This window comes from Copidosoma floridanum, unplaced genomic scaffold (assembly GCF_036245765.1).
Source record: "Copidosoma floridanum isolate Cflo_tuat_1 unplaced genomic scaffold, Cflo_Japanese_pri ptg000021l, whole genome shotgun sequence".
NCBI classification, from domain to species: domain Eukaryota; kingdom Metazoa; phylum Arthropoda; class Insecta; order Hymenoptera; family Encyrtidae; genus Copidosoma; species Copidosoma floridanum.
Window position 1 is genome coordinate 24,924,426 of NW_028321898.1, and position 26,324 is coordinate 24,950,749.

At 42.6% G+C, this 26,324-nt stretch overlaps 1 protein-coding gene across 2 annotated transcripts in view; it reads left to right on the top strand.

The window, feature by feature from the left end:
• The window catches only part of LOC106637909 (cytotoxic granule associated RNA binding protein TIA1), a 539,236-nt gene that overhangs the window by 481,016 nt on the left and 31,896 nt on the right, over positions 1 to 26,324 (top strand). For both annotated transcript variants that reach the window (XM_089594255.1, XM_089594256.1), the window contains one exon: positions 6,274 to 6,376. In XM_089594255.1, coding sequence (XP_089450381.1) covers positions 6,274 to 6,376 — 103 coding nt within the window. The remainder of the gene's footprint in view (positions 1 to 6,273; positions 6,377 to 26,324) is intronic.

A 26,324-nucleotide genomic window follows, 5' to 3' on the forward strand; every position in this document is an offset into this window, starting at 1 on the left:
CTTGCGTAAGTACAATACAGTGATTAATTCTATAGCACTAAATAAAATTACTGGTAAATTGTTTTTTTTTTTTGTATATTCAATCGGCTCCTCATCAAGTATACCTCACTTTTTCCGAAAATGACCCCAGTTATCGAGTTTAATAAAAACACTCGCTCGCACAATGGACATCGACATTGCCACGATTACCCTAAAAGCTTCCATTCCCCGAGATGTTTGAGAATCAAAATTTAATCGAGTCTCGTTTAACGTCAACCCGTATGTACATATATGTACCGATATGGCCGATAAATCTGATTATCACACGACCCCCTGCCAGTCCCCCCGTAACTCTAAAACTAGCTCCACACTTCAGAAGCAAAGCTCCGCGCGGTTGTACGTATATATCGTACGAGACAAAAAGAGCGAGTTTCGCGCCGTAAACGAGAGCTGCGGTACTTGCCAGGCGAAAATTTTTTCCTCCCCCACCCCCTGAAAAAAAAAAAAAAAAAAAAAAAAAAAAAAAAAAAAAAGAAAGAAACTTATCGCACAGAGCTCGTCTTTCCCGTCCATTAAGCAGCCAAACTGCCATCAGCCCTCGAACCATCGACAGCCTGGCAGCAGTTGGAGACCCACCCGAGCATTGGCTCGCGACGCGCCCAAGAGTTCGAAGGGGTGGGCGGAGATGAGGGTCGCACTGCACGCGCAGTCGTTCGGATTAACGGGAAGAAGTGGCTCGCCAGTGAGTACCACCCGAGCCGATCTCCCTTTCTCCCCCTGTACGGTTAACCACCCGCTCGAGGGGAGCCTCCGCGTGGACGCTGCCAGGGCGACGACGGCAAACTCCAGTCGGAAACACTTTATTATTCAACTTTCTGTACACCCGTCGGCCATTTCGCAAAGCGAAATCAATCCCCATCTGCACCTCGCCACTTCTGGATCATCTCCAACATATCTCTCTCTCTCTCTCTCTCTCCCCGCGTCTTGCGTGCGCGACGTAAGGTGTGTTTTTGGGCACGCCCAAGACTCCCAAAAGTCATTGGTCGAGTGACGCAACTGCGAGGGGGAAAAAAATCATCAGTTCCGTGTGTTTTTTGCTCTATAGCGTCTTTATGGAGACGCGGTAGCGGGTACCTTTGCCGAGTGAGAGTTTTTACCAACAATCTGTGCGAGTCGCATGAATAATCTGTCGAAATTTTCATTTCTTCCCGATTTGGCTCGTACGTCGTGGTATTGCATTGCAGAATACGTTGAAAAATCAAAAGGAAATACAATACATTTTCTCTTTGAATTTTAAACCGGTGAAATCATTTCAGTGATTTCAACTGATTTAAATTTAGGGAGTTGGCTGGTTAATTGTTTAAGATAGTTTCTCGACTAATTCAGTCGGTGCTCTTAATAGCTATGTATATATATATTTTTTTTAATCACGCAGATATCAACACATACGTGCCTCAGCAGATGGCTCGGGCTGCTCTCCGAGGGGTGCCTCGATTTATTTGTCTGTTTGCGTGCGAGTTTCCTCTTGTTTGCGAAGCACCGTGTACGTGGAGCTTAAGCTCTGTTTAACAAAATTCGCCACAGAGAGAGAGAGAGAGAGAGAGAGACTGTTTATCTAGACTCACCTACTTATCTTACGGCTCCAGATATACCGTGCTCTCTCAGTTTGCAACAGTGGAAATTTTTAATATTTGCTTATAAATAGTGAAAGAAGAATGGTATTTGTTTGTGCTCACTAACTGTAATTTGGTACTTTGAATGTGTGTCAGTGACCGAGCATTGTATGGCCTATGAATATTATTTCGAGTACAGTCAACATTTAATTAGATAACAAAATCAAAATATTGATACTTTAACTAGTATAAACGATGAGAAAGCAAAATCAAGGATGGCCTCTAAATAACTACAACATTTTATTTTATTGTAATTTCATCGTTTCCTTAACATTACTTTCTTTAATTATTATAAAGGTGAACTGTTATTTATCCTAGTCTTATTACAATATCGTGCCGCTATTATTCAATCATTGCATAATGTACAGGTGTATAATATTACCTAAATAATTTAATACAATAAATTCAATCTCGTACACGCATCGGACACATGAAATTACTACATTATTCACTCCATTAATTCTGTGCAGCTGCAGTGTGGCTCGTTCGGATTGTTGACCATGTGTAAACAGAGAAATTTGTTGGATTTACATGCTTCCTGGCACTTTGACTTCCATGATTCTTTGCAATCGCCAGCCATTTCACGTGCTTAAACATTTAAAATGAAATACGTCACTTGTTTGTTTTTATATGTTTTTATATGACGAAAAAAAAGCATAATCAACTATGTCCACAATATCACAGGCATGATGAAATATACAATTTTAAGGGTTCAGTAACAATTATAAAATAATTATGTATAAATCATTTGTACTTTTGATAAAAACTTTTTTTACTTTTAAAGTTTTTTTTTTTTTTTTTAATTTGTGTATTACTTGATAAAGTTGTAAAAAATTGAATTATTGATTAATATTATTAATATCATCAGACGAATAAAATATTTATAGATATTGATATAGATGTTGATAAGAAAAGTTTTAAAAAAATAAAAAATACCTCAACTTAAATAAGGTGGTTATCAGATGTTAACAGATTAACTTTCAATTGGAACAATCATGGCATGGATATTACACGACATGGGTACACTATTTTTCACCGAATTATTTTAAAGTAATTATTCCTATTTCTTAAAAGAAAAAATAATAAAAAAATAATAATAATGATAATGATACAAATAATAAAATTAAAAACCATAAAATAATTACAACTTCCAAATGAATTGTTGCGAGTCAATTAGAAAATTTTCGAAAATCTTTAACATAGGTTTTTGAAAATAAGTGACGTGAAAAATACTTAATAAATTTCTTACTATGATTTACTAACAGTCGTTAAAGAACTAAAGAGTTGAACATATCAGTTCAGTGGTATATATTTTAGTCGAAACCGCCACCAATGATAAAATCCGATAAAACATCTTTACTGTACATGTAATTACAAATTAAGGTCATATATTTTTCAGATTTTAGTTAAAAAAAAACTTCATTCATCGCATTGAAGTTTATCTCGTGTTTTTTTTTTTTTTTTTTTTTTTCAATCATTCAGATAAAGCTTACCATGATCTACATAATTTGTTTCCAATTGTTTCATTTTATTTTTATTTTTGTATTTTTACATCTGTCTTGATAGCACTGCAGAGCTACAGTGTGCGTCGTTATCAAAACAAAACTAAGTAAATGGCCAACATGGCCTTTCTATGCTCGATACTGGTTTACTTACTGCTGATATGATGCTCAAAAAATAACAAATACGTTTCAATGTTAAACAATTGTGTGTCAAGCTTTAAATGTAATTTTTGCTTTTGTGTGCCTCATTAACTGATCATTTAGTTCGTTGGAATTATTTTTAAAGTAAAATAAAATAAAAATACACAGTTGCGGAAATCGTCAAGCTATGAGATGCGTAAAATTTTTTCAACGTAAGAAAAAAAAAATTATCTGACATGAATAATACCAAAGTTCTTGGGACAGGCGAAAAAAGCAAGGCTTTCGTTAATTACTTTAATGTAATACCGATTGAATTCTAGATTTTTTTCTCTATATGAATAATGCACTCACCAACACTAGCACAAATAACACATGTCACGATTAGTATGGCAAACAAACAAAGTCTCGGCGACATATTAAGTGACTTGATTAACTTCGATGCACTTCTGTTTCGAGCAAAAACTCAGTACGTTCTAGTTATTGATCGTTTAAAGCTTCTGACAAAATGCAATATTGCAGATGAATGAATAGATGACCTTTTCAACTGCGCTTATCGCGCGTTCTAACTCGCTTAGCTGGGAGCTAGCGCTTAATTGTTTTTTCATCGGCTTCTCCGATTTCCCAATGCTTCGTGTTTTAGAGATAACTTGTAATATACCAGTTAATTTGCAAACAATTTTTTTTTTTTTTTTTTTTTGTTACCCGAGAAATATTACTAATTATGGCTGTGCATTTATTTTACATCACAATGTTATAAATGCTCATAAAAAACCAAATCATTATTATCTGGTTGAGCTCAAATGGATGCTTATTTCTTTGCAGTGTAATGCTTACCGAGTGTCGTGTAAAAAGTTTCTTAAAAAATACACTTAAAAATACACTTTTCGGGTACAATGTTGGTATGTGATTTTTACTGCGAGGCTCATAAAATTTGATGTAAAATGAATTATGAAAAAATACAAAGTTTGTTAATTCTCCTCGATCGAATAGTCTCAATGAGTACTAAGTACTGCTCCAATTATACACATTTTTCCTAAGCGAAACTAATATCGTTTCTACTTGTGAAGATTCATACTCTTTGAAAAACCTTTTTTTGTTTATAATCGCAATATTTATAATTATAATAAATAATCTAAAGGTGTGGTCTCTTACTATTATGACATTTGGCACTGAGTAGACATGATGGTTTAAATAAACTTATCACTCTTATCTTAAGACACTTGGATCGACAAAACTTTGACTGTGCCAGTCCCCAGAAGATTTGCCCATGCACAGTTCCTATTTATCGAACCCATCCACAATTCAGCCCGGATCACCTGCAAGAAACCATCAAATAAGAAAAAAAAGGTGATCAAAGAATCGCTTGCAGTATCCACCCCTGCGATCGATAAACGATTCACGAGACCCATCTTCCACCCCATACTCCTGCAAGACAACGAGAAAAACACCAGGGAAGCCCTTGCCCGCATTTTCCTCATTTTTATTATTAATTCATACGCGCTTCCACGCCATTGTTCCACAGACTCCTTTTCCTCCTTCCCCCCCTCGACTCCTTTGTTTCGCACACAACGGGAGCAAAGAATACATCACCGAGTACGTATATAATTACAGCCTCCCCAAGCTCAACTGGCCACTGCCTTGTCATCCCCAGCGCGGCCCCTCGTTCTCCTCCTCACCCCGATTCCCCGTGGGTGGATTCGTTGTACTCGCGCACAGGAGCCATTGTCCCTGCCAAGTGCATTTTTTCATACGTTTCCGCGATTAATCGACAGGAGCTCCGGCTCCTCAATTTCCATGATAACCCGAGCAAAGGGGGTGGGGAAAAAAAAGCGGCCGCTCTTGTCAGCAATTTCGTCGAAAGAGACAGGGAGTGGGAGAAGAAGGGAGCTTTGGCTACACCGAGACATCGACCTCTCGATCAGAGCCCTCGGGCGGAAAATTTCTTTCGGCGCACCATCCGCCGTACACACCCACGGTGCCGGAGGAATATAAATTCCGTCTGGGGTCCCGCCTACCTACCTCCCTCCAAAAGTTCCCTGACCCCCCCGGACTGACCAGCGGTTCGGGAAACCGGTCGTTTCGCTCCGCCCGTTTTATGTTCCCCGCGATTCGCTCGATCGTGTGCATCTGCTCTGCCCACGGCTTAAATATACACACAAGGTCCGTACGCGCCTGCACCGCTGGTCTGCGGGCGCTTGAATCACCTTTGTTTCGCCAATGCCACCCCCGTCACTTGTACACTGTATATATATACATAAGTACGTTTGGAGCTTTCTCTGTCTTTTGGCGAGGGAGTCCATGCGATTTATACGCGATCGCAGCCGTGGGTTGTGCGCTGTATGGGTTTCCTCGCCATATGTAGGCGAGTTGCTGTTGTTGGCATCGATGACGGGGTTACTTCAAAGGGTGTACTCTTTACAGAAGATTTTTACTGTCTCAATGGGAGAAAGTACATTTAGAGGGTTTTGGGAGGGTTTTTACGTTCATTGGATCATTTTATGGTGGCATGGGTTGACAGACTTGGCACACGGATATTTTTTCAATTTTTTTTTTTTTTTATATATACATATGTGCAACAATTTGTTAAAGGTGTAATTCATTTTGAGCTAAAAATAGTTGAATCTATGAAAAAGTTTTATTCTAAACATGATACACAGTAATTATTTATGTCAAAAATGTGCTGCACTTATCTGTTTGTCCAGCTGTTTGAAGCCACAAAAAGATTTAAAAAATTATTTGAGTGACTTGAGACTCATCAGGATGTACTTGAGACTTTGAATTAACCAAGAAAAACCTGAGAGTCTCGAGAAGGCTACGAAATTCGTAGAAATTCTTCATTGTAGGAAAAAAAGCACAATATTTGAATGAAACTCCCCGCAAATGGGGCAACGAAACGCTGACCCACTCCCTTACACGGCGGAGTGTCGATCCAAACGAGCGAGCCCTTAACTGATGCATGTGAATCGTGCTTGTTGCAGGAAGCGGAAAGCGCCATCGGCGCCATGAACGGACAGTGGCTTGGCAGCAGGAACATCCGGACGAATTGGGCGACCCGCAAGCCACCGGCGCCCAAATCTGAGGGTAAGTCGTCACGAGCTTTCTCTGTCCTTGGCCTCTCTCTCTCTCTCTCTCTCTCACACACTCTATCTCTAACTATCCATCTGTCCCTTCCACTTGTATTGTCATGCCCTAGTTGTGTCTCCTCGTACTCGATTTATCTTTTTCTTCTCTCTCTCTCTCATTATGACTCTCTTTGTTTATGTTTACGTAGATCTAATTTGTTGAATGTGTATACTTTCCTCCAACTCATTGTTATTGGTAACCTCTGAAGTATCTGTACGGAATTTAGGAGTTTTTATGTCCTTGGACCCCCCAGTCAAAGTCTAATCAAGTCAAATCGAGCGTAGATCGGCAAAAAAACGTGCGTATAATCGTACCGAAAGACAATGGAAACAAAAAATTATTCGTGAATGAAACAATATTTAATCGCGTGTTTGCATCGTAAAACAAAAGCCCAAACTAGCGCAGGGTCCATTGCAGGAAGCCAAGAGGAGGGAAAATACTTGGACCGAGCAAATAAAAGGCACGTCAAAGGTTCACGTGTTCACGGCGAAGAATTCAAGGTCGGGTAGCAGTTTCCGCGAGCTCTGCGTGGCAAAAGACAAATAGGTTTTCAGATGTGCATCAGCTGTGTGTGTGAGGGGGGGGGAAAAAAACTCCCACTCGAGTTGTCGGGACGGGACAAGAGGATTATAGAGGGAAGTTGACTCTCGCTGCTTTTCTCCCTCCTCATCTTTCCTCTGAGCTGTGGGTGTGTTGCATGTGCACGAGTGTCGCGAGAGTTGACTCTTTAAGAAGATTTTTCTGGTTACACGCGAAAACGGAAACAACGAGCTCGTTACTTGAAGCTTTTCCGACTTTGATAACTTTTTTTTTTTTTTTTTTTTTTCTGTTCATCATATTTGGTTGAGAGAAATTTTTAATGGGGATAATGATGGTAAGAGGGTGGGGTTACTTGGGTATAAAAAAAAGCCCTTTTTGAAATGACGATGTTTTGGATAGTGAGGTAAACCGATTGGAAATCGGTAGTCAGCCGTTAGTAATAAATGCGCTCAATTTTCCATCCCGTCGCGGTCAATTCGAATATAATTTAGGGCTGGAAAAATCTGATAGGTATATTGGATAAAATAGCACCGTCGACTACCTGGTCTTTGGGAAAATGTAGGGCTTTGTTATTTTTAACAATAAAGTTATAAAGATTGTTGGCCAACATCGGTGGTTTCTCATTAGCTAAGAAATTGCGAACGAGGGTTTGACGCGATAATTCATGTACAGCCTGGACATTTGGATGTCTTTTTATTGCAGGTATACAATTTTACAAGTTAATCGATGGAAAACTAATTATTTATTGTAGGGTCGAGCTATAATACTATTTTAAATCCGAATCTAATGCATTAGATTTCATTCCACGTAATCATGTTAAACACTATGAATGTGTATTATATCAGTCTTATTGATCCTTCTGACATTTCATTTTGGGTGTGTTGTTACCATTAGAAAAATGGTTTGTTTTTTTCTTTATTTTTTTTTTTTTGCACGAAAGAACAATAACAAGAAGACAGTTTATTATGTACCCGATCATACAATGTTTAGTGCAGTTATTAATTTTAAGTTTTATCAGCATATACCTAGGACTGTTTATCCCATTAGTATTAAAAATCCACGGTTGTTCACTCCAGCTAATACAAAAAAGGAAAGAAAAAGAAAAAAAAAAAAAAAAAAAAAAAAAGGATCACGGTGGAGAAGTAAAGACGAAAACCGGCAGGACAATCCAAGAGCAGTATCCTCGAGAACCGAGTCCATACAGAAGGAGCACGAAAGCTCGTTCTCGTGAATTAGTAACTGTCCGGTGGCTTTAGTTAGTAACCATCCGCGAGATCAGCATTCCGTTAAAGTGAATTGCGGGGAGTGGATAAAAGGACCTCCCGGATCTCTTCTCTCTCTCTCTCCCTCTCCACTGTATGGAATCACAAGCTCCTAAGACGACGACGACCACCCGAAGCCGAAAATAAAGGAGAGCCCGGGGTATGAAAAAGTTATTCGCGCTCCAGCCCCCCTTATTTACGGAGCCGGGGAATCTCTTCCCCCCCCTCCTCATCGCGCCGTTATTACTACACGAGCCTCTGCAAGGAAGATTTAAAAGAGTCCCCCCCTTCAACGAGAAATTCGCGCTCGGATGCTCGGGTCTTTTGTATACATGTACTTGTTGGCCGGTCGGGGGGCGAAACAAAAGTGGGCGAGCGACGGCGCGGATTTGTCACTCTCCGTCGCGGAGTGAATCATTCGGGTCGATAGTGGCTGCGAAACTGCGGCTTCGACGGCGCTTGGCACGCACTCGAAACCGAGAAAGGCCTGGAAAAAGGGAACGAGGCCGTCCGTATACGATGCAGCGAGGGCAAATCCAATTGGGGTTGTGTGAACTATACAAGCGCATAATGAGCTCTGGAGAGGGGCATGGGGGAGGGGGTAGAAAAGATGCGCCCGGGAGGGTTATTGTATTATCATAAGCGGCTCTCCCTTCCCTCGTTCCGTCTTGGACACGAACCTACGAGCTAACTAATTTCGTTCCGGCGAGTCTTTAATTAGTACTCGGGAGCCGGTGGCCGAACTTTTTCACTTACGCTGCGCGACGATCACGATGACGAGGAGGGAGGGTGAGGGAGAAAAAGTACACCGCGGGAGCTGGCTCGTCGGAATTTTCGGACCAACCGGACGGAGCGAAATTGAAAATTTCCTCTCCCCCCCTACCAGAGTCCGTCGAGTGCGCCGTCGTCGTTGTTTACGGGGTGTGGGTTTCGAGGGCTCTTTCCTCCCTTGGGTAGGATTAATTTGGATTGCTGTTGTTTTCGGGGGCTTTTTTTCCGCTGGAATTCGAGATTTTTGGGATTATGAGAAAACTACATTTCAACCGTAACTATGTCAACTAAACAAACATACTCTTCTTTTTTTTTAAATTTTTTCATCTGTTATCTTAAACTCGAATGAATGTTGGTCCCAAGTGCTTGGTTACTGCACATTTGTGACAATTTTCTTATTGGCAACAAGTCACGGGACTTGAAAAAAAGAGCAACTTGGAAAATAAGTAGAAAAGGTCCTAGAGATACACGTATGGTCAGACGGCTACGGGAGGGGGGAGGTGCCATTTTGGAGGCCGGTGCGTTTATTTGCATGGAAACTGAGCGCGAGAGTCTTTCTCTCTTTCAATTTCGGTCACTTAGGGTCGCCCATTGGGCAAAAATTCCTATCAAAAAGTTGCGAGCACCGCTCTTTGACTCCACCTCTCGTTTCTCTTAATTAATGCCCCGAGATTTTATTAAGACGGCACTCGCGCTTGGCAAGTTCAATAGAAACTTTAGCCGCGATGGCTAATTAATCGTCGTTGTTGCCCCACCCCCCGGAATGACGGAAAATCATAGGGTTGGGAAGGAGGATTTTCGAGTGGTAAGTAAGCGTCGGGAGTTTAATTGTTTTAGTTGCTCGCGGTAAGGCATTCCGTAGCTGTTGGAAATTAAAATCACGTCAATGCACGCGCCCTTTGCGCTCCTCCCTGTTCATTTTGATATTTCGTACGAATTTTTGCTCGAATCGACAAAGTGTTGCACCCCAGGGTGACTTTTGATGGGAGCACCACCAAGGGCTCCAAGCTCTCGCTTATTACACATCGGACAATTAAATCCAATGGATTGATTCGAATTGCGAGTCTCGGTGGTATGAAAAGCGCAAAAGTAGGGCGCATCAGCGAAAATCAAAATTGCAAAGTCCCACTTGAGCGCTGCGGAAGAGCCTCAAAATTTCCCATGAACCAACCCCCTCCCCGGAGAGGAGGGACAACTCGAATGTACATATATATATATTTCTTTTCGTTTTTATTATTTCGACGATCGCCGCTTCTCGAGAAGCAAGTATCTCGGGTGCGGCATTTGAAATTCAAAGTAGCTCGGGTGACACGACACAATGCCGAATCATACGCCGGAGACGAGCGTATGTATATGTACGAGCCCCTTGGAGGAAAAAGGGGAAATGAAGAGTCCTGGAGGACTGGCAAAGAAAAAAAGGAGACAACCGGCGAGTCCAGGGGGGGGGGTTAATATTTTATGCGGCTCAATTTTTCAAAAGGACCGCGCACGTACAGTGATGCTGGTAGCCGACTCATCTCACCCCTCCCTATTTTCCCTGGCAAAAAACGGGAGGAGGAGGAGGAACTTTCCCGAAAGTTTTTCCCAGCCTTTGACTTTTTTACATCCCCTCCTCCACCTGCTCCCGTCTCTTCCCCGTGAGCCTCTTTCCACGCGCACCTCTCTGATATCGCGAGGAGTATCCCGAAGCTCTCCTCTCCCCCTCCCGAAATTTGAGGCCTCGGGGGAGGGGGGGAAAAGTTTTGCGGATTCTGGAGAGAAAGGATTGAGTCCCGCGATATCCAGCCTCGAGCTTGGTTATTTACGTTTTGCCCTCTCTCTCCCTCTTTTTTCTCGGGGAGATACGCGCTTTTTCTCCCGGAATTTACGAACGCGGGATCTGCGATTGGATGACTCTTCGATCCCCCACTCGTTCGTCCTCGTCGGCAACAGAGGCCATTTACCTTATTATTTCCGAAATCAGTGCGGTTCCACCCTGTTTTGCGTAAATATTCGATGAAAAACAAAGAGTTTTGGCTCTGTGCTCTTCGTACCCCGTACACAAATGTATCGCGTTTCGCTTACATAATGCATGCACGTCTGTTACATATGTATCTCGGCCTTCTGCCCGTGTAACTTGATATTCATGACTTTTACAAGCCCATCCGTTGCAAATATTGCAAAAGTTGTTCGCGTTTTACATCCCGTCCTTTTTGTTTCCACCGGTACCTACCCCTCGGCAAAATCTCGAATTTGTGTAGGTAGGTACATATACACCCACCAAGCGAATAATTATCACTCGTGTTCCAAATAAAACAGCATAACATACATCCACTTTCACGGATAGGGATTCGAGTCAAAAAAGGCCCGTATGTATATACGGATGATTTTCACGCGGTATTCCTCATCAGCGTTGAAACAAAGGAGTGTGTATGGTGCGGTAGATTTTCAAGGGATGGGGTAAAAAAGGGTGTGTGTGTGCTTTTCGGTGTACATGGTGGGGAGCGCCCTCGGGTGTATCTCCGTTGGCAGTCTTTCGAAAATTCCCGGGGCGAGCGTCTTGGCGGGTCTGCCAAGGATCCCCGTCCTTCCTTCCTCTTGGCCTCCCGTTTTTGGCTTGCGCTCCCCACGCATACATGCCCCGCCGGGCGTCCCCGTCGCCGTCATATTCGCCTTAGTCCACTTTTGCACTTTATCGCTTCTCTCGGGGGGCCGGAGGATGGATTCTCCAGCCGGGAGAGAGGGAGGGGGGAAAAAAAGGCCGCACTTCCGCGTGTGTCCCATAAATTGGGTTTCTCTATTTTTATGAGCCCCCGTTACGACGCTGTGCGTGCACGTGAAAAGGGATCGCGTTGATGCGCGCCTCTCGAGCGGAAAATTCGCGTTTTTTGCTCCACGGCACAGCTGCGCGCTAGTTTGTTGTTTGCGGGATACGCTGAGGAAAAGCGGGGGAAATAAATATACGAATTTTCGCTGATGGTGTTTGATTTCGTCGATTGTTGTCTTACGTCGATACTTACTCCAATTTCGATCTCTTTCGTCATTTCGTGGAGCTTTGCATGGATTAATTAAAATGCCCGTGGATGGTTCATCTCGTGGAACGAATTTTTTAACTGTTTGTAAAATTTTCCGTTTGGCGCGCCTACTTTATTTATCTCGTTAAACTTGACTGTTTTACGTAAAAAATTTATCTCAATTACACGCCTCGCGCATTGTAACGCGGCTCGTTTTGTAACCCACTTTTTTTGGAGAACACTTGGATTATTAATGAGAGAGGATTCTCTTTCGAGTAACTTTGTACGCAGCGTAATTAGAGTTTTAATGGGGATGTATTTTTATGGTTGCAGAAAAAAGGGTGCACGCGTTACAAATTGTAGTGAAAAATTTGTTTTTTCCTTTTTTTTTATGTTAAAAAATTTTTTTTTGTGCCTTCGATGAAACCCGCTTAAATGTGGAATAATTGGGCTCCAGAACAAAAAGCACATTAGTTTTTTATCTAGAAAATAGATTATTTTTTTTTACGTTTTACTTTATGATTACCCTTGCTGTCGAATACCATTAGAGATTCCGACAAAATAAGAAATACAGACATGGTAACTCGTAGTTGATGTGTTTACGTGGAAAAAATATAATTAAGTGTTATTATTTTTAACGTCACACGTACTTGTGGCACATTCGTACAAAAATGAAATTAATTAAAATTCAGGTTAAAATACGACGAATTAAATTAATAAAATAATAAACATAGTTACACATTTTTACAGAGGATGATTGGGTAAATGTTTTTTTGATGGGTATTTCGAAACATAAATAAATATAACTCTGCTGAATTTCATGCTCTGGAATAAATTTGTTTAATATTAAAGTACACATATTTTAACAATAAATGAAAATAATCAATGATAAAAAAAAAAAACAATATCAAACTAATTCCTTGCATACATTTAAAGTGTAAGTATCAGGATTCAATGAATCAAAAAAGAAAATTACATAGTATTTATCCGAGTATTTCTCTTTGCACGGTTCCGCAACAGTATTATCGAAAACTAGCTAATTCCACTGATTTTAATCCACGGAAACAAACTTTGGCTAAGTAAAATTCCCATAGTAGTGATAGTTTCTCATCTTGGGCTCTTCAGGTACTTTGACTTTAATGATGTCAGTGGTGTCAGCATTCTCTTTGATGAACCACAGATAACCTCCTTTGTCGAAAGTAAAGCTTTCCATTGGCACACTGTCGTCCTTCCGGTCATTGTAGATCTCGTATTCCCTCAAGTCGTGGGTCGTTCCCATGGAATCCCACTTGTAGATGGAACTGGGCATCAGCGTACTGCACACCAAAATTCCAGGGTTGGACATGGCAATCTCGACGCTGTTGGGCATCGCGCCGATTTCCTCGAAATATTCATCAAAGTCGTTGTGAGTGGAGTTTTTCTTCTTGAGCACGCCAGTGGGCACCGAGAATAATTTACTCTCCTCCCGAGTCTCCGGATCCTCTGCTGTGATGTAAAGCCGCCGACTGCCCTCAGTGTCGGCTGGTGATAGCGCCACTTCCAGTACTCTGTGAGTCATCCAGAAGGTATTCCACACGCTGAAGGCCTTCAGCGAGAAGACGACAACGATACTCGCCACTTGCTTTTTGCGATCAGCGATGTAGATAAAGCCATGGTCCTCGTGGTCCAGGACCAGGTGAGCACGTTTGAGTTTAAGGTGTTCCGGAAAGGTGTAGCTCTAGATCATCGTACCCCCGTCGTTCAGGTCGAGGATGACCAAACGAGCCGGGCAGTGGTCCTGAGTGTGGCCTGTGTTGTCCAGCACCCACATTCTGCACTCCAGGTCGATCTCGAAGGTTTCAACGGACTGAAAACCAGAGCAATTTCCACCGACCCTCTGCCAGTCCCAGTTGGGGTATGGATCGAGCAACGGCGACTTGTTGCCAGTCACTGGTGATGCCTGAGTCACGGCCAACGTTGTCACGACACCCTTGTTCTTTCGGGGAATGGCCAGGTATATTTTGCCGTCCCACAACCCCAATCTTTTTATTTCGTAGGCGTATCCCACGTAGGAGCCGTCCTTGACCGCTTGTTCGTAAATCTCGCTGGACGGCCAAGTAGAGTTGACGCCTTGGATGTTGTTCCAACTGAATTGCTTCTTGAGCGATGCCGAGACGCTGATTATGGCTAATATTATTAAGTATTCAATTTCCATCTTTTTAATTTTCCTCTTCGAAAACCACGAAAATGGGCCGCAACCGTTGTGGGAGCAAAACGAAAAAACGATTGATACGTCACAAGTACAACGAAGGCTTGTCGTCCAACAAGCAGAAGTCCAGCACTGACAGACGTGTCCAAAACCAAATGCCGTTTTATAGGACGGTTTTGAGATATCGGAGATATCGGAGAGGGAGTGTGTGCCACAAAGAGAATTTGGTCGAAGACAAAGAGCGTAAAGAAGCAGCTCAGAAGTCTTTGTTGGAGAGGGAATAGCGATTAAATACATCTAAATACTTGGATGGCGCTATTGCTTCACTGTATCTGAGGATTAATCGAATGATTGCGTGAAAATTCGCTTGATTTTAATATAACGTTTTACAAAGTTAGACATCCTTTTTTTCTCATCACCAGGATATACTCCAAACACTCGAAATTTTACGTCAAAAAGTGTTAATTGCTTAATTCTGACAGTTGAAAAAAAATCGAAATTGATTATTCTGCTATTACATTAGTTGGTTTCTTTTGTTCTTTGGTACATTAGAAACGGCTTTTATCTTTTACTGTTAGCTGTACGTCCTCGTGCGCTGAAATAATTTCAAGGCACTTCCGCACGCCTTAAAATGCTGAAACAAACCCCAAAAAAGAGGGTGAACCAAAAAATGAAGGATCAAAATAACTTGGCCGTGCAGTAGCAGCAGTTAGTCGCGGGGCCAAAAAACGCTGGAAAACTTTTTAATAAATTCCGGAAAATTCAGCGTGGCGCTGCGTTTCAAATCGGTCTTTTTTCGTCCTAGCAGGTAGCAAGGGCAGCTACACCAGGAGAACTGAATATTCTTCCTGATGGGTGGCAGCGCGGGGGGTGAGGGTGAACTCCGGCGCGCCCTTCTTTCCCCTCGAGATTACGCTTTGCTGTCAAATTTGCTCGAGTAAAAAATTACGGTCCGCACGCACATATGGAGACAGAAAAAGAGAGCAACGAGGAGGGAGAAACCATCCACGCGTACGTATACAAATGGATCTGCTTGTTGGTTGTGGAGCTCAGGCTGTTGCTGGAACGAAAATAATGAATTTTGTGGAGACCATTTTTTTGTTCACCATAAACTAACTTGGATCACTACATTAGAATATTGTGTTTTACGGGAAAATGCCTGAAAGAACGAAATATTGGATTACGCGATGTTATCTCCTCTGTCACGCTATCAGATGAGTTATCCAGCTTATTTTTATGGGGGGCATATGTAGATACACTTTTTTAATATTTTACTTTTTTTTTTTTCTAAAAATTCAACGTGTTATTTGTGTGCATCACATGCGTTGGACAGAAAAACTGTTAGAGAAGACAACTGTCAAATTATTTCATTAGAGATTTTCATTATAATACCTATTCAAATACTTTATAACAAATTTTATTGTCTAATGTAAGTTCCACAATTTTTTACTAAGGAAATTTTTTTCCTCAATATCGTTATTACAAGTAACAATGAAAAAAAAATTTTTGACCTTAGTAATGCACAATATTTTTACATTATATAATCGGTAAAAGCATATTGCACTATTTTATTGACGGAATAATTTTTGTTCACTATTTCATCACAAATGTACAAAATAATTGCATCGTAACCTTTACGGTGGTTCCTTTACAATGCACAGTTCGACGAAAACAAAAGAGTCCAAAATCGCAGAAGAAGAGTGCAGGGTATTTCTCAGGTGAAGGTGGCATTTGTCAAGCCACCGGTAACTCACCGAAATCTCATTCAATAGAATTAAAGCGGCATTCGTTTAAATTTTTCAATAAAATCAAGATGGAGGGCGATATTACTGGAAACGTCCTTCTCTCCTTCGGCCTTGAGAATAGATGGCTCGATTCCGATGAAAAACGAGAGGAATCGAAAACATGTTTCTGCGCCGTTATCTTGAATAATGTAGGGGATCAAAAATGTGAGTCGTCGAAATTTCATTTAAAAAAAAGGACGACGTCGACGCCAAACCCTCACTCGAGCCACCCGCGACAATAGTGGGGGTAAGAGCGGAAGGAAAAAGAAAAGGGGCACGCTCGCTCGCGCACGTGTGGAAGCTACAGATATAGGAGCGAGAAAACCAACGCAAGACGTGAGGGCAATATTAGCGCATTCGATTTTCCGGCGTTGGCGTAATTCGCAGCTGGAAATCGATAATTGTTTAATTACTTTGATCCAGTTTTAGTTTCCCCCCTCCCCTGCTATCGTTCTATCCTTCGTTGGACCGATCGTGCAGTTGCGGGATTGATCTTACCCTTGCCCAACTGACGGTGTGATCGGTAGAGCGTAAAGTTCGCTACTATAAGTACTTCTTGGTTCAAACTACGTTTATACTGATAAAATGGTACATGTGGAGTGATGGTCAAATCACCAAATGATTACTCAAATACAAATAAATTTCAAGTGTGTGAGTGGTTAATTATAGTTAGACGTTTCAAAATCTTTGAATTAACATGATTCCAACAATTGTGTCGATATCTCCCAATCTTTGGCGGAAAATAAAAAAAAAATTGTTTTGTTGTTAAAAAATGGAGTATATCACAGGTGTGACAAGCTTTTTTTTTGGGAAAATCTTTATTTTGCCAATGTATCAAAGCTTGCACGAAGACACAAAAGTGCCCAAAATAGCCCCACCAAATACAAGAGCTAACAAAGTGTACCTATTACTTGTAAATCCACACGAATAAATCATTCTTCATTCATCGAGACATGTAGCCATTCAAATTCATCATTTTGTGGCTGGTAATAGACAACATGATTATCTATTTCAGGCTTCCAAAGCTTTTTTTTCCAATAACAGTTTCATCCGGCATCAAAAAAACCACCTACCCACTGATAGCTATCCCCCGAAAATCAACCACCACGCGAAGAAAAAAGGATTGCTCTTTGCGCAATCCCGAGACTGCGAGAGAGCAAGGTATATCGGAACAGTCGGGGGACACCCGAACACACACAGAGTCGCGCGGCTCGTTTCCGCGCACGTACGCGTTTAATTTGACTGAGGCCCCAAAGTTTCCGGACAACTGGGTCAATATTTTACGAACGCCGGCAATTAGTTAACTTCCCTGGCTCCGAACGAGAAAGAGAACGAGGGACTCGCGAGCTGGCGCTAAAAATGCGATTGCCTGGCATGCCCGCCCGAGAGGGGGGTGGTTGGGGGGGAGGAGTGATCGAGGTGTGCAGGCTGCGCGAGAGCTTAATGCCGAAAGTTGGTAATGCCACCCTTCCCCCCCTTCATTCCTCTGCAGCCTATACTATACATGGACGTAGTCGAAGTCGTCTGGGATTTCTCGAGCTCCATCGCCGTGCCTCCGTGTACTCGTCGCGTTTTAGCTTTACCCGCGGGAGGGGACCGAAACGACAAATGTGCAAACTCGGCAACGAATCGTCGAGGGATCGTTTTTTATAAATCATACCTACAAAAAAATTTGGGGATGCGCGAAAGACCGCATACCGTAAATACATTTTTTCCTCGCTCACCGCTCTCCTATTGTCCGAACGCCTAGTTAACCCGAATCGAATCTTCTTACGTGAGGACCGAGTCCGCGTGATCATCGGCTTCTCCCCAACTTCGACTTTATGGACGGACACGCGTATATACTGCCTCGTCACTGCGGGACCTCAAAGAGCTCGGGAAAGAACAGCAAGCCCGTACACTCTGACGCGGAACTACGATTACGTGACGTGTATACTCTCCTTACCCGTATACGTTTGATGGCCATACTTTCAGCCGCCTCTACGTATCTCCGTTCGGCTCTCCGGTGGGTTGTAGGTGTACGCAGCGCTTGCGTGTGTGTGTACACGAAGCCGAGTTACGAGGCAATCTTCACCCTCTCCCGCGCGAATTTTACGTCCACGCGTCCCCGGCGCTACGGCGAAAGAGATGGACTTGGCTTACGTGCCAAATTTGTTGGATTTCATTTTGGAAATTGTTTCCTCCTCCTCCTCCTCCCTTGCTCCGACCGACGGCCAAATTACGGCTCTAGTCCACGGTGATGGTAATCCACGTGAAAAGAGCCGCGAGGGTTACTTTCATCTGGACTCGGGTGTGCATTAAGGTGCGAGATTTAGGTTTATAACCGTCGGCGCGGCCAGGGAGAACCGTCCTCTCCCGAGAGCCGGGGCGCGTGTACTCGCGTTATGATGATTTACCCGTGTTTGATGTGACTAACTTCTTTTTCGCTCCAGTTTCGCGCCAGAGTGACCCTGGCCCGCCCCACGTGGCCGAGAGTTATTGTTTCTACTTGCCCAGGCGCCCAAAGGCCGTGTATATTACTTTTTATTAGAGCCCACGCTGGTGCTGATTAGCGGGGTGGCTTCCCCCCCCCTACACGTAGTGAAGTTGTTTTTTTTTTTCGAATCGCTTTTTCTTTGTTGGTTGAGCTTTTGGTAAGCGAGATGGTTTCGATGATTCATCCAGCCACGTCGAACCGCCCGAAGCGATATGAAAGGGGGGGGGGAGGAACAACCCCCACAGCAGCACAATTTCGCCTCTCCGAGCTGGTGAGTTTAAAGGTAGGAGCCCGACGACAACAACGATTCCTCAAGCGACAAACTCAGCGTATATATAGGTGCCCGGGAACAATCATCAATTACGAAAAGTTAGGGGGCGCAGCCTCGAAACTCGGGGCGCCGCGTGCTATCGAAATTTCGGATGCAGCAATGAATTTCCAGCGCCGTCTAACACGCGCGTGCAGTTCTATGTACAACCGGGGAAGATTCAAAGGGACGATTGTGTCATCTTGCCCTCGCCGTGGATGCTCGTACCCTGATTTTCGGTGTACCTATACACAGGCGTCGTGTGGTTCCAACAGAGGTGCAGCCAAGTGGACATTGTTGCAGCGAGGCTGATGTAAATGCAGTTGGAATCCATGAAGCGAGTACTCGCTTTTGGAGCTGTTACTGACGATGCATGCACTTACAGCTACACAGGAGAGACAATTTACTGCGCTCACGCCTTTCGTTTGCACCTCCCCTCGGATGGATACCGTGTTGTGAAGTAACCTTCCTCGAGATAAATCGAGCTGACATTCGTTTCGTTTCATCTAGCTAGCCTCGTTGCAAACTATAAGATCATCGATCAACGAAAAATCAACCGACAGCCGTCTCAATTCTTACCGAGCAAAAGTATTAAAGTTCTGCCGTAAGGCGATGCGTGCAGCTGCAAGCCCTTTGGGAAAAACAATAAAAGATACTGGCACTATCTCGAGCCCGATCGGATCCCCCTGCGAGAAGTAGGGATCCTTTACGTCACCACAAGCGCCCCTGGAAGTAGTTATACACGGAGAGAAAGCGACGAACTTTGCTCGTGCAGTAAGTTGTAATACGACCTTCGAGCGGCTCCGAAAGCTCCTCTTTGCAATTAGAGAATCGTCACAGTGCAGCGAGTCTCCCGTTCTCTCCGCTGGTGGTATAATGAAGTGCAATGCCGTCGTTGATCTTCACTGTTGCTGCATTGACGGGTGTTGGGAGAGAGAGACTGGAAAGCAGGTCGATTCGATCTGTCGCACCGGAAGGCTCGTTTGTTTGACTTGGCTACGCGAGCTAGTCGCGGATTCCGTGGGATTTGTCGTTTCGACGGAGATTCAATTGGTCTTTTTTTTTTTTTTTTTTTGTTTACTTTTTTGTTTGTTCATTTTTCTTTTATTTTAAGTTTTGTTGTACTTTGTCAAGGTAAAGTTTTATTGTACTGGAAGGAAAAAAGAGAAAGAGCTGTTTTTCATGGTAGTGTGTTTTAAAAAAACCTCAGGAAATGAATGTTATTGCATTGAAAGATTGGTGACTGACAAAATTGGATGTCTGACTTAATATTGGTATGACCTACTTTTTTTGAAATCATGTTATAACAGGTTATTTCCATTGCGATTACTTAACTAAAAGAATAGACTTGATCAAGCTTTAGATGTGTGCTCGCAAACAGCTGATTATGTTGAAATTCAACTGATTGACTTAACGTAGGTATTATCTACTTATTAAAAAAATGATATTATCCTAAGCTAAAATTTTATTGCAAACACTCGATATTTTTTCGAAATATGTAGGGGAGTAAATGAATTACAAAAAGGTTTTGTGTATGAATAGTAGGATGGCTGACTTGATACACACTTTTTCTACTTATACAAAATTAAAGATTTAGTTTGTCAGTTGCAATCACTAGATTTTTCTTGAAATAGTTATGAAAAATCATTGTAATTAATTAAATCTCGAGAATCGATATGTGATTAGTTAGATATTCAAAAATGGTATGTCTGACTTAACATGGGTTTGATCTACTTTTTTTCAAATCATAGTATTGTCATTTCCATTGCAATATCTTGATTCAAAGAATAGACTTGATCAAACTTTGGATGTGTGCTCACAAAGAGCTGAATATGTGGAAACTTTAATGTCTGCCTTAACGTAGATATTGTATACTTGTTAAAAAAAAAATATATAATCATCTAAGCTAAACTGTTATTGCAAGCACTTGATATTTCTTGAAAAATGATGGCTGACTTAATATACATTATTTCTACTTATTTATACGAAATCAATGATTTTCATTCCCAGTTGCAACCACTTAATTCCTCTTGAAATAATTATGAAAAATTATTGTGGTTAATCAAATCTCGAGGATCGATAAATGATAGGTTAGATCGTACAAAATAGAATGTCTGACCTAATATGGATTTGATCTACTTGTTTTAAATCATAGTATTTGGTCATTTCTATTGTAATCATAACTTGGTTAAAAGAATAAACTTGATTAAACTTTGAATGGGCACTCGCAAACGACTACATATGTAAAAACTTGAATGTCTGACTTAACGTAGGTTTAACTACTTATTTTTTTGAAATCATACTACCATCTAAGCTAAACTTTTTTGGCAAGGACTTGATATTTCTTCTAAGATATAATAGAGTAAATTTATTGACCAAAGGTCATGTGTATATGAATAATAGGATGGCTGACTTGATACACACTTTTTCTACTTATTTATACGAAATCAATGATCTTTATTGCCAGTTGCAACCACTTAATATTTTTTTATATAATTAGGAAAAATCGTTGTGGTTAATCAAATCTCGAGGATCGATAAATGATAGGTTAGATCGTACAAAACGGGATGTCTGACTTAACATAGGTTTTTCTACTTTTTTTCGTAATGCATACTCGCTAGAGTGGAACAAGAAACGCAGAGAAATAAAATCAGTATATTAAATACGTCTTAGGGCGGGTATATCTCTTCATTCAACTTTGATGGCTCAACAATTACTTAAATTGATGATGCATATGTATAAGATGGTAAGGTTCAAGATCAAAAAACAAGTTTTTGGTTGAAAGATCACAGTTTAACTAGCTAGACATGTTTCCTCGACTAACATCATTAAAAAAAATTTTGACAAATTAGTCAGCCAATTTTTCAAAACTCATGCCCAAACCTTGAACTTCGTGGATTATTCGTATGATGGCAACACGCGAGCAAAAAAAGAAAACTTTGCTCATGCACTCGAATGAATCTTCCTCTCCTCCGTCGAAATCCTCGCTCGGACCCTCGAAAAATAACGCACTCCAGGCAGAGAGAAGCTCAACTCACCAACCCACCCGAAATCACTCGCACGTACGCGCGCACGCGAAAAAGTACGATCCACCGCGCGATACGAATCTCGCACCAGCCCACGAAGATCGTCTCGCTCGATAGAGCGCGCACCTCCATCTCCCCCCCCCCTTTTTTTCGCTTCCTCTTCTCCTTCTTCTCTTTCTCGCGGATCGCGCTATCTCCGCGCCCAGCCAGCCGGCTGACCGTTTCCGCGGCCCTATCGCGATTCCGATTCAACACGCTCGATAAAGCGCCGAGTCCGTTCCGGCGCGCGCTTCTGCTGCGCTTGTTATTGGGTGTCGGCTTTTTTTACTCAGCCGCGCGATGGAGAAAAATTGTTTTTGGAAATCAACACGCAATTTTAACGCTTAAATATCGTACGATTAGTATCCCACAGAAAAAAAAACACTGTTAGCATCGGCGTCGTCTGACCTCGCTTGACTTGTACTACTTGCATACTTGTAAACATAGAGCCTTCGCGTTACAGAACACGATTGTATCGTTTAATCATAATGATGATTCACTGAGGGTGGACTAAAATAAAATCACCCACGAGATCGAAAATAAACAAAACAGCGACAGGTTGGAGCAAACAAAGTCGGTCAAGACTGATGGTTAATTAAATTAATCCGAGTTTAATTAAAGTGCAGCCATTTTAGAAATAAGACAAATCAATTAGCGCTAATTGGAGGGATGGTGGAGTATGATCGCCACGCGAGTGGAAGAAAAAGGGAAGCGGGGGGGGGGGAAACAGGGCGAGCGGTGGTGGTGGTTTATTTAAACGGCGTGGAAAGAAAAAACCAGAGGATCTCGTCTCGTGAGAAAAAGAAAATTCGCGAGCGGTGCATATAGCCAAAGGAACGTGCAAGTCCGACACGTATGTATAGAGAGACGTGACCCGTGTGGGAGACGCCGCGGTCAGTACACCGGTGGATTGAAAAATTTACGCCGGGGCTCGGGGTCGGCTTGAAAAATTGAGCACTCGCTCGCGAGACGTGCCGGGCTTGGTACGTGGCCGCATAGGAGCTCGTTCTTCTTTTTAATAGCTGAATTTCGAATCGGCCCCTACGGCTGTGGGCGAGGAACACTCGGGCACCCCCCCTTTTTTTTTGCATAATTTTTCCCTCAACTTGTTTGGAGAGTGACGTTTGATGTATGCGCGCGTGATGATGCATCGACGGCGCAGGAAGTCGGAAACGAGGGAAAAGGGGCGGGAGAATGATGCGCTCGATTTTCTTGACGCCGAAAGCTTGTCGCGTGGCTTGGCTTCACGGGTATGGGGGGGGGAGGGATGGAAGGCCATTTTGGCGCGTTTTTTGCCTTTACGACGTACTTACGCTTCGAGTGGTTTCTTACACGTGGAGTCGCATGACGATGGTGCTTTTATTTCACCGTGGCAGCACAAACGTCGATGCAACGGAAGTAACGTCAATAACCGTTTCATACTGTCGGTTAGATTTACACTCGTTAATAAAACGCATCACTAAAGCCGGGACTATAAGCAATTCGAGGAATAATCAAATCGATTTCGCATCAATTATTAAATTACTTTCGACGAGTTGTGAAAACTTTTCACAATAAAAGTAATGACGTAAGTGAAAGAGTAAAAGCACTCTCTCAAAATTTAATGTACTCACTTGCAAGCGCGTTAAATTTGCGATGGTAATGATTTACTCTTATTCATGAAAATAGTTTGAAACGAGAATGGCTCAGTTCAATAGTGCTGGGTGAAATATTCGATAAATCATATCGCACTTCTTTTTAGTTACACTGCCATGCATCTTGTGAGGAATAAAAAATTGTACCCAAACGCTTTAGACGTTTACTTGGACACAATTATTTCAGTTTATAAATAAATTGAAGCCGGTTTAATTGTGACCCAATCACGAAGGTAAGAGTTCGCCAAATGAAAAATACACACTGCCTTGCAAGTTGAGCAAGGATGCAAGTGTCCCTCGAAAAAAACAACCACGAATCTACATCAATAAACAGAGGAGGAAGGCACGGCAGTGGCAGAGCCTTGAGCTGAAACTACAGAGGCCGAATTGTTGATCCAACCACCGCTGCTGTTACATAGTTTCTTCTTGACGGTCCACCACCAACTCGCACACTCGCTCCCCCGACGAATAAACGGTACATCCCTATCTCTCCCTCTCCTGAGGGGATATCAATTTCTCATCGCAAAGGGCCGATTCCGACCAATTTGCTATGCATGTTGCCCCCAGGCTACGCCAGATAGGCACCTTAGTCTGGTACGTGTGCCTTTATATATAGCGCCTATTGTGCATAAAATATAGGTACGGGGCACTCGTGGGTTGGTGGATTTCGAGAAAATGAAAGGGAAATAACGAGCCCGGGGTAAAAAAAGGGGTGGCCAGCGCTTTCTCTCGATTTCCGGAGGCTGCGCTTTTGTTTATTTTCGATCTGCTCGTCCCGGTAGGACCTTTTTTTCCATTTAGTTGTGCTGCTTTCCCCGGTGCCTGCTGGTTTTTTGTTCCTTGCTGATCGGAAAGAACAAAAACCGTTGAAGCTTCGGCGTGGCTCGTCAACTGCTGGGGTACAGTTTTACAATTTGTAAATTGCACGCGCCCCGTGGAGTTACAAAATACACAAAGTTTGTGTTACAGGTGAACACGATCGTGAGCCTTTTGCCACCCAATCGATATTTTGTACGAATCATAATCAATTTCCACGATTAATTGCAAAACTCGTACATTTTCTTACTTAAGTACCGGTATAATACATTTTGAATCCCATTAACGCAATCTGTGAAATGAAGTTCATAGATGTACCAAGCATTGGTGCCCTGTACATCTCAAAGCACAACTTTCAAAACCCCGACCCGTGGCAAGAAAACTTTTCATCCCAGCGATCGACGATCATCCCTTCCAAGCCACGCGACGTTTACCCATTGCCCACGTCTGATACGAGCACGATAAAACAATCCATAACAAAGGTCGCTTGCCAATCGTCCAAAGTAAAATAGGAGGCTCGCAAACTCTCTCGACTCCGAACACGCATGAAAAACATATCCGATCCGCCAAGGGGGAAGAGCATAAATTGAAATACGACGATTTGCATAAGGGAAGGAGAAAGTTGCATGTAAATGGAGCACGGGAAAAGCAATCGTCAAAGAGAGAGAGAGAGAGAGACGCTGTGGGCTACGTCGGATGTGTGTCGTGGACAGCCAATCAAAAGTCACGAAGCGCAACAAGCGAAAATCGACTGCACCTCCTCGTCCTCTTCCAAAAGGAATAGCGGATACGTGCCCTTTCCCCCCCCCCCACCCTATCTTTTGTCGCAGAGCATTTATTTAGTTATTCATTGATACGCTTGCCAGAGGGCTTTCCGTCTGTTGACGTTTCATTCGTTCCTCCATCCCCAACCATGCCTGCCTTGAACAACGTCCTTGTACGGCGATGGTCGCAACCACGCGGTTATTCAACAAAACCATCGAGGAGAAAAACTGACGTATTGTTCATGATATGCAGTATTTGACTCTCGAAAACAATCCTGAATTTCATCGGGGGTGCGCTACGGTTACTCAATGACAAAGTTTCGTGTGCAAAATCCATCTGGTAGCTGTACACGAGTAAGCTTCGGTACGGGAAAATGCGCTATTTCAAATGTAGAGTGGAACTGTGCGTCAAAGCTCGTTTCATGTTCTTGTAAAATAGATGATAATGTTTTTTGTTTTTTTTTTTTTTTTTGTTTTTACACAATTACCTTTAAGTAAACATTGTTATAGGCCATTCTACCTTATCTTGCAGAGAAAAAAAGAATCAAATATCTGTGAAGAAATTTATTTGTTTTACATTGAATTTATAACTGAATTCAGCTGAAAAAATTTACTTTCAGATCCTTTGGAGGATGAAAGTCAAGTCATTGCCTTTTTCCCTTAAAACAAAAGTCAACGTTATAATAAGATGGTTGAAATATAGTGACCAATACAACCATTACCTGGGCGCAGCGGAAATCCCAACGTACGTGATTGCCCGCATACACCCCCATTGCGGTCCAGCGCACTTTGTTATCCAACTCACATGTCTCGGATCCTTTGATCTGTATTCGTACTCTCGATAGCGCACGGTAAGGGTTGCACAGTAGCCGCCTGGACCTCGCCGACCGCCGCGAGGCTACTCCTCGACGCAAAATCATCCCCCAGAAGTCTAGATGCAAAAGACACGGCCCGCGAGGCTATTCCCCCCCCCCCTCCCCTCTTTCTGTCTCCTATTTCTCGAGTATCATTTTCCATCTCTCGAGGGTCACGTGCGTTCGTGTACCAAACAAAGCCGTATAGGACACTTTGATGCTGTACCAACCGAGAACCGTGCGTTTTCCCGACAACTGCTCGCTTTGTGGTTATCGTATGGCCATTTGATTGGCAATGTATTCGAGACGGAAGGAAACGCACGAACTGGAGTGTTTAACTTTCATCCTTCGATGACTGAGAAGAACAAAGTTGAGGATGACATTTTTTTTTTTAACGTGGCAAAAAAACTTATTTCTGGGAAAACGAGGCACCATGTGTTCGTTTAAGGGAG